Here is a 9,895-nt window from a genome sequence, read left to right as displayed (position 1 = left end):
CAATCAGAGGTGGACAAGTTTTGGAAGAAGTGGTGTCAGTTGGCAGGTCCCAACCTGTTTGTCAGAAGCAAGTGGCACACAAGAGAGAGGAATGTTGCTGTTGGGGACATTGTTTGGCTAGCTGGGTTCAGTAACCAGGAGCTCAAGTGGGAGGTGTCAAGTCAAGACTCAGAAAGGGAGCTTTGACTTAGTGCTGAGAGCCTAGTGCCAATCCTCTTCCTCCTGGCCCATGTATAGTCAAAACTACACCCCTGCTCTACACTACATTTTCCAGAATGCAGCAGCAAAATGGCCGCTCATTACCTGATCAGAAGCACCTGAAAAGGAATGGAGGTGCTCAGTCATTATACAAACACACTTCAGAGAGGAGAGAAGGAAAACTCCAAGTTCTACCAAAGAAGTTCAGCCCGAAGACGCCAATGGTCGGTGAACTGGTTTTATTTACTTTGTTTTGCAATACTGCTTATGTGTTTAAAATGTGGCTTACAATGTGTTCATGTTTAACTGGTTAAGGTTAAATCAAGGAACACATTGCCGCATTGCACACACATTAAGTAGCATTGTCCTCTTTTTGTGTTTGGAAAGAAAAGTGAAATGCTAAATAATACAAAGTTAAAAAGGTTAAAAATTCTGTTAATGATTTAAAATGTAGAAAATTCATGAAATTACCATGTTATGGTTATTTGACTAAAATGTGGAATTCATGAATTTGACATTAATTCATTTAAAATGTTTAATTAAAAATATTGACTTTAATAACTTGTTTAAGGCATTAATTGGTTAAAGACACTTTTGTTTGGCCTAAAGGCTTTAATTGTTTTAGGACATTTATTGTTTTAAAAGATTTATTGTTTGAAACCCGAAGTTTTGGAGATATGAGTTGTTTAAAAAATACCCTAATTTTGTTGTAAAACGGCAATGTTGTTAAACCTTGTTTTTTTTCTGTCTTTAAGGTTTACAACCTGACTATGATTGACCAATCAACAAAAAGAAACCAACAAAAATGAAATATAAGAGTTGGAAAAAATAAAGGAGTTGATTGAGTTTAAGACTGAGTTGTGTCCTTGTCTTGGGTTTGGAGCTGAACCGTGAAAGAACTTGACAGTATGGGTGCCATATTGGATAGATCTGGAAGATGTCAGCAAGGCATACTCACTGATCCTCCACTGTGGCTGTGTGGTTGCCTGTAAGGGCAACTGTAAGTGCCACCGAGCTGGACTTCGCTGTACCACATATGCAAGTGCGTGAAATATTTGAATACATATTTTTAGTATAATATTTAGCACGCTCAAAAAGCTTTTCTTAAGCTTAAAGCTTTTAAGCTACTGGCAGCCATCGCGGACACCATCTTGAAAATAATGTCTTTCCACAACTTAGATTGGCCTAGATTTCTGGTATGCTTTTTTAGCATGCCCAATAGTAACAGAATCCATTGAAAAAAAATCTATAAATTATTTGGGGTTTCAACCATATAGGCCTACTGACCAATCCAATATTGAAATCATTGCAAAGAGACCACTAGGGGGCGATCGCAACTTGCCTGCGATGGTTTTTGAAAACCTTATGCCCATACTCAACACCATGCCAAAAATCAAAAGCTTGTCACCAAGTGCACAATTTGTATGATTTTTTTTTACATATTCCCTCCCAGTTCATAGCCATTTTAAGCTCCCGTCAGCAATCACGGACACCATCTTGAAAATAATGCCTTTCCACAACTTAGATTTTCTTAGATTTTTAGTATCCTTTTTAGCATTCCCAATAGTAACAGAATGCATTGAAAAATATTTTCTTTCAATTATTTGGATTTTCAACCATACTGACCTATCTAGTATTGGAATCATTGCAAGCAGACCACTAGGGGTCGATCCCAACTTGCTTGCGGTGGTTTTTGAAAACCTTATGCCCATACCTAACACCATGCCAAAAATCTAAAACTTGTCACCAAGTGAACAATTTTTTCGAATTCCCTCTCAGCTAAGACCTGTAATGGTCATTTAGGCCTAGCTCTACTCATTTTGTATGTCCATGGCAGAAACAGAGTTTTTACAAAAATGTCCACTACAAGCCAGCATGGCAATGATGACACCTGAAGTACATATACTCAAGTGTTGTACTGTAGCATAATTTTGAAATGTTTTAAGTTAGATACAGTGACTCCACTGTAGAAATAGCCTGCATGATTTCCACAACATACCGTGCAATGGCTTTATCAACTTTTCCCTGGCTAGCAGTCCCATTCCCTCGGTTAAAATCCAGACGCTGTTGCTTAGGTGGAGGTGGAGTGGCGTCGGATGAGTCTGGGTCTGTAGCACTACTACTCTTAGCTACTAGCGTTGTCGCTGTTGTGAGCCGTAGATAAGATCTTTGACCCGCCAGGACACAACTTACATTTAACTAAAACGTTATTTTCTTTGTGCTCAACAAAAGTAAAATAGTGAGAATATCTCCAGGCGGAGAAACTCGACGTGGGCTTCGCCGCCGCCATGACAGTCTTGTTAGTAAACACAAACACGCCCACAGCGCGTCTCCGCATGTGACACAGTGGTGTAAAGTAAATAAGTAAATTTACTCAAGTACTGTACTTCAGTCTCTGTTCTCCTCGTTGTATATATAACTATATAAATACTATATAAAAAATAACGGAGTAATGCACCATGTAGTAACGGTAACTGAGTTACTGAATAAAACAATTATGCGTTAGAGTACTAGTTACTGCCAAAAATAACGGCGTTACAGTACCGCGTTACTTGTAACGCGTTAGTCCCAACACTAGGAATGACCCTGGCTGGATGGATATCAATAGTCTATTATGAGACCTGCTAAGTACTGTAGGTGTAGGCATAGTCTACTGTCAGATGTTCTGAAGCTGTCCAGAGAGAACGTTTGGATAACAGCGGCTGATGGATTCATGAATTAAATTACAGGAGTCTGCAAGGTAAATGCATATGACAACAATAACGTATCCCAATTATGCAAGTAAACATAATCAAATAAAAAAAATATTTTGGGTTAATAAATAGGCCTAAATATTAAAGAGGCTATTTAAACCGCTCGCGTGCACATGTGAGTGTGAGTGTGACAAACAATCCACAGTAAACCACTGCTTCTTACAAGTATCAAACAAAGCATTTTACAAATCTGATTAAATACTTTAGGTGTGCTATGGTGTCAAATACATTGAGAAAGTATTTCAAAGTAAAAAATTATAATAATTGTGAGGTCACATAGGTGATGTTGTGCTGATAACCTGACCAAACATTGCTATAGGTTTATATTTCTAGTATGTATATATTAAAGCAAAATCAAAAACATAAATAAATTGCCAAAATAGACTACACCCGTTTTCTTTTTGTAGGCAATAAATATATAGATTGAAATTCAATTTGACAATTGTATATTCACTAGAGCAACCAATATATACTTTTTTCAACCTTCAACAAAAAATGGTGAGCATGTTTGTGCTTTTTTACAAGTACATACACTGCATTTTTCTAATCCAATTTAATGTTTTTGTGTGTTTTGTGGTCCAATATGTTGAAACAGTATGTCAACGTGAAACAATGTGTTGGGTCGTATAGATTAAGTTGTGCTGAAGAATGATACCAAATATTGGTACATTAAAGGTTCTATGACATTCATTTTTTTAAAATGTTTTTTTGGGGGGTTTATGACCTCAATTACACCCAAAAAATCTTTGAACATTCAGTGGATTTTCTGTGGTCTGGGGTTTTCTGAATAATTAGGCTGAAAAGTAATCTGAGCTTGGCCCTTCGGCAGTGAGGTCACATCCGATTAATCCCGCCCACTCTCCTCCTCGCCCCTCCCCTCCCCTATCCTTTCCTTTGGGGGGGGGGGGAGCAGAGGCGATGATTGACAGGCAAAATCCCTCACCAGCGACACCCGCAGGCAAAGATTTCTTTTTTCATTACAGTTGAAAAGGCTTTAGAAATGTGAGAGAAAAACACCTGCCATGGATCAATGGAGTGGAATTTTTTGTTAAAACTTTCTATACACGTTTGAAGGACCATGACAAAGACTTTTAATGTGTGGTAAAACTGAACGTCATGAAACCTTAAACGTTTGTATATGCTATATGAAGGGAAAATCAAACGTATGGAAAACAGCCAAAGTAGCCCAGAATCCCGAAGAGAAAAATGCATTGAATTAATATAATTCAGATTCTGATTCAACTTTATTGTCAAGGTGGGTGAAATTCGTATTAAGTCAGAGTCAAATCATCACGTTGAATGTATGCATTCAAATCCAATGACAAAAACAAAATAATATCCTCTTTAGTATATATGACTTATGTCTTTGAGTCTGTATGAGTTCTCATATGTCTTTTTAGATCGCCCTTTTGACAACAGCTTTTGTCACAAACTGTACAAGTAAAGGGCTTTTCCCCTGTATGAGTCCTCATGTGTCTTTTTAAGTGATCTCGACAAATAAAACCTTTGCCACAAATGTTACAAGTAACTGACTTTTCACCTGTATGAGTACTCATGTGTTTTTTTAGATCACCCTTTCGACGGAAGCATTTTCCACAAACTCTACAAGTAAAGGGCTTTTCCCCTGTATGAATCCTTATGTGTGTTTTTAGATCACCCTTTCGACTACAGCATTTTCCACACACTCTACAAGTAAAGGGCTTCTCACCTGTATGAGTCCTCATGTGTGCTTTTAGATTAGTCATTGAACTAGAGCCTTTGCCACAAACTGTACAAATAAAGGGTATTCCCCCTGTATGGGTCCTCATGTGTGTTTTTCGATCACGCTTTAGACAACCTCTGTTTCCACGAATGTGTCTTTTTAGATGATACATTCGAATAAAGCCTTTGCCACACACCTCACAGGTAAAAGGCTTTTCCCCTGTATGAATCATCATGTGTCTCTTCAGATCCGTGAAGTTAAACATTTTACCACAATCTTTACAACTAAAGCTTTTCTTCCCTGTGTGACTCCTCATGGGGGTAGTTTTCAGGTCTTGAGACATCTTGTTGCTCTGTCCTTCCACATTTTGTGTCTTGTGTGATTTCAGTGAGTTTAAAGCTGCGTGACCTTCCTTGGTCTCCTCCCAGTCATCACCGTCTTCAGCGTCAGATTCAGAAGAGGCTGTTCCATAGTCCTCTACATTAGCTTGTGTTTTCATGTATACGGTTGAGGTGCTGGCTAGAGGCTCTGCCCTCATGCGTGTTTTTCGATCACCTTTTAGACTGCTGCTATTTCCACAAATGTGTCTTTTTAAAAAGTACATTTGAATGAAGCCTTTGCCACACACTTCACAGGTAAAGAGCTTTTCCCCTGTATGAATCATTGAGTGTCTTTTTAGATGATACAATCGAATAAAGCCTTTGCCACACACTCTACAGGTAAAGGGTTTTTCCCCTGTATGAATCATTGTGTGTCTCTTCAGACAACTCTTTTGATTAAATATTTTGCCACAATTTGTACAACAAAATGTTGTCTTGCCTGTGTGACTCTTCATGGGGGTAGTTTTCAGGTCTTGAGACATCTTGTTGCTGTCTCCTTCCACATTTTGTGTCTTGTGTGATTTCAGTGAGTTTAAAGCTGACTGACCTTCCTTGGTCTCCTCCCAGTCATCACTGCCTTCAGCGTCAGAGTCTGAAGAGTCTGAAGAGAGGGGCCGGCGATCACTAGTTGGTGGTGATGTTCCACAGTCCTCTACATTAGCTTGTGTTTTCATGTATTCAGTTGAGGTTCCAGCTAGAGGCTCTGTCTCTCCATTTTCATCATCATGTACACTCTTTACTGCTAGTAATGTCAATGTTGAACCATCAGCCTCCTCTGGATTCTCTTTAATCTGTGGAGGCTCTGGTTCCTCCTGGACCAGACTGGGGCTCCTCCCCTCGTGTTGTGGAGGTTGTGGTTCCTCCTGGACCAGACTGAGGCTCTTCTCCTCATGTTGTGGAGGTTGTGGTTCCTCCTGGACCAGACTGGGGCTCCTCTCCTCATGTTGTGGAGGTTGTGGTTCCTCCTGGACCAGACAGGGGCTCCTCTGCTCATGTTGTGGAGGTTGTGGTTCCTCCTGGACCAGATGTGGGCTCCTCTCCTGCTGCTCAGCAGGAACCTCCTCTGTAAACACAGCTACGAAGTCTAGGGGGAAAAAAAAGATGAAATGAGAGAAAAGCACTGAATGTTTGAAATTAAAAATGTCTGTTTCTCATTCCAAGTTGTTAGTATTCCACTCGGTTGCCATAGATTTGACCAAATCTATGCCAATCCCGTCCCACTCCTGGGGTGATTGAATTAATTTTAATCAATGTTCTCCCCATCATTTTCAGTAGGGCTAGACGAAATGGCAAAAAAAATATGTTTTTGTCCATATTGATCCATATTGACATATTTTTTATTATATAGAATTTATTTATTATTTGATATTGCTGCGAGTTTGAAGACTATCCTGAAAATGACTAAATGCTTCAGAAACCAGAGGGTTCATTATGCATTGGTTCTCACAGCTGGTTCTCCCAGGGAATCCCCAGGTAAATGATTGACCATTGGGAACCAATTTATTGTCACATCACAGGTTTACAGAAGTAAAAAAGTGGGTGAAATTAGTTTTCGTGCATAGTTCCACAGAACTTTTTTTTTGCGTCCAATACAGTGTCGCCTCAGAAAACAAGGACTTGTTGATCAAATAGAATACATTTTTGGTAACTGCATTGTCTATTTCTCCCTTCAAATGCTTTCAAATACATTCTTAAGAGCAATGTTTGGCTATAAATGACATTGCGTGTTTGTTTACATGGCTGTCATGTTGGGTATGGCACAAATGAAGCAGCGCATATTGATATGAGCAGGTGCTCTGAGTCTTTGATCAGACAGCTGTCTGTTATTGTTATTGATTACTCTAGGGGGGCACGGTGGCGCAGTCGATAGTGCTGTCGCCTCACAGCTAGAAGGTCCTGGGTTCGAGTCCCGCAGGGGACGCTGTGGGCGCGTTCTCTCCTCCGCGTCATCAGTGCCCATACCCTAGGTGGGGTTGGCAAAAGGGCCTTTCTGTGTGGAGTTTGCATGTTCTCCCCGTGTCTCCTTGGGTAGGTACCCTCACAAAAACATGCAGTAATCCTGGTCACTATACTGCCTCCCCCTGGTCAGCCGGGGCGCCTGATGGAGGGGAAAGGAACTGGTTGGAATAACGTGTTCCTTCCACGCGCTACGTCCAACCAGGGAAACTCTACCCTGTCAGGTGACAAGAAGGTCAGTTGGCTCTCATGCATTGAATGAAGCATGAGCTCGGCCCTGGCCTCCCTAGGTTGGCAGAGGGATGGTAGTGCCCAGGATTACATAGACAATTGGCACTGGGTGTAAAAAATAGGGTTACAAAATCGTGGGATAAAAAAAAAAAAAAAAAAAAAAAAAGTCTATTCTCGGAGGTGGGAAGCCTCTCAGCACCCCACCTACTCTGTAAAATATACTTTTGTGCCTTGAAATAAACCGACGTACCGGACAGAGAAACTTTATCTTCTACAACTTCATTTTTCTCCCCACCAATGCTTTACCTACTCACCACTGCCACTTAATGGTTGCGGAGTGAATTGCACCTGAAACTATTACGCATGACGCACATCTCTCCTCGCCAACTCTCACAGTGTTTATTAATATTAAATTTGGTATCATTTCCATAAATAATTGTACATACTTAAATTGCATCATTTTACACGTGCCTTATAATTTGATAATTTCATAAATACTTTTTTTAATAAAATATTTGATATAAAATATTGTAGTTTGTTATTTGTGTTGTTCCTTTATTCTTTCATTATAATTGTATTATAATTAGCATTTTCTGCCATTTCTGTTATCACTCAGCATCAATCACAATCGAGTTCAATTAACCAGACTTGAATTTGCATCTGCATGCCATTGCTATTCCTGGTTGGAAGTGTGGAGACATTGCAAAGCCAGAGTTGTGTCGGCCGTTGTGTGAGTTAGTACACGTTGTTTACACACACACACACACACACACACACACACACACACACACACACACACACACACACACCCATCTAATTATATAATCGGAGAATTGCTACTTCCGCCGCTGACGCCACACCCAGTCCATTCATTTGGACCTCTTGCCGCTGACGCCATACCCACGGCATTGATTTGGACTAAACACAACAACTACATATGACATGTCACCACAACACCAGCCACAACGTGCACGCTGAATTTACGGGTGGTGTAGGGTACTTCTCATTGGTCACTACACATTTGCCTCCACGGAACATAATTAATTCTACTCACACATTACGACCACACCGGACGGGGAAACACTTTCGCACCGTTTACCGTTAGCACAACCGAACACCGACGGCCACAGCCGAAACAACACGAAGCGGCGGCCATTGAAATCTCTGCATCGCCACAACAACAGACGCGCGTCCTTCGCTTCAACCCCCGCTCTTGCTTACCTTTTTGTTCGACCCACGCCGTTGCTTTCACTTTAGTCATGTCTCTATCACACCACACTCACGGTAATATGTCCGTCATTCACGTGCCATGTACATCCCAAAGACAACCAACACCACGCAGCCGCTATTGTAATCTCCCCACAACAACACACGACTCGGCACCTGGGTTGCCACGTTGTCAAAAGACAAGCAGACCGGTCAGTGTTGCCAGATGTGCGCCAGAAACAAGCAACCACCTTCATGAAAAAAAGAAAACTCAGCCGAAGGGGTCCGCGATGTTTCACGGGGGTCCGTGGGGGTCCCAACACTCCCAGGGGGTCCCTCATGTATTTTTTTATATATATCTTTTTTGAAAACTTTTTTTGGGGACATTTTTATCCCACGATTTTGGTACCCCAAAATAAGCGCGCCCTCGCTAGATCCCCGTGCGCGGCTAGCAGGGGCGCCCGGACCTCTAGTAAATATATATATAGAGAGATCAAGATAAAGATCAAACAAGGCTTCATCATGGCTGAGCTGCCTGAGCAGGTAATGGAGGACGAAATGTCCAAATGCAGCAATTGTAGTGGTGATATCACCAAAAGAAAGAGAGGCTACAACAGACATAGACTAGCAAACCTTGCCAGTCCCACAACATGCAGTCTGTTGTTCCCCAATGTGGATAGACTGAATTAAATTTGTTATAAATGTACTATGCATTTAAAAAGATATACTAACAGAAAGGGATGTAAGAGGACTGTGGCTGTGGGCAGTACTTTGAGAAAGATGCAGAGCATGACTCTAACCGAGATTACAGCCACGTCCCCCAACAGGACCCCACTGGAGACCCCCCCAAAAACACCAACCAACACCCCAGCCCAGACATCCACCTTGATGCCAAACAAGACCCCACCCCAGAACCCCACCATGATGCCAAAGACCTCAGTTCAGACCCCAACCATGATGCCAAGCAAGACCCCACCCCGGACCCCCACCATGATGCCAAGCAAGACCCCACCCCGGACCCCCACCATGATGCCAAGCAAGACCCCACCCCGGACCCCCACCAGGATGCCAAGCAAGACCCCACCCCGGACCCCCACCATGACGACGACCAAAATAACAGACAGGACCCCCAACCAGAACCCGGACAGTACAGAATGTCAAACATCAACCAATACCCAATACAGGAGCCCACCCATGACCCCCAGCAAGTCACCTCGTGCCAAAAAGATACGTCTTAACCCAGCTGGTAACCCCATCAAAACACCCTTTTTATTGTCATCGACAGGAGAACAAAAATAATCACCACTGAAAAGACACGATCCCTTGGCCAAAGGGATAAAACTTCTAAAAGAAAACCGATTTTCTGAGGGGTTTCGCATCCTTCTCAGAAGCAAAAAAAGTATGCCATGATAAAGGCATTGTGTGAGACAGTCACTAAGGGGGTAAGCATACTTTAATGATGTTGTTAT

At 41.7% G+C, this 9,895-nt stretch overlaps 1 protein-coding gene across 1 annotated transcript in view; it reads right to left on the bottom strand.

Moving 5' to 3' along the window:
• Window positions 1-307: 307 nt before the first annotated feature.
• LOC308083686 (uncharacterized protein) overlaps window positions 308-9,895 on the bottom strand; it is a gene marked incomplete at its 3' end in the record, with an annotated part of 68,153 nt that continues 58,565 nt past the window's right edge. Inside the window, exons 5-7 of the mRNA XM_080426000.1 lie at window positions 5,608-6,091; window positions 1,157-1,223; window positions 308-317 (exon numbers count right to left, since the gene is read on the bottom strand). Coding sequence (XP_080282126.1) covers window positions 308-317; window positions 1,157-1,223; window positions 5,608-6,091 — 561 coding nt within the window. The remainder of the gene's footprint in view (window positions 318-1,156; window positions 1,224-5,607; window positions 6,092-9,895) is intronic.

This window comes from Gymnoscopelus braueri (genome assembly GCF_963280865.1).
Source record: "Gymnoscopelus braueri genome assembly, chromosome: 4".
Taxonomy (NCBI): domain Eukaryota; kingdom Metazoa; phylum Chordata; class Actinopteri; order Myctophiformes; family Myctophidae; genus Gymnoscopelus; species Gymnoscopelus braueri.
This window is presented reverse-complemented; position numbering and strand designations above follow the sequence as displayed.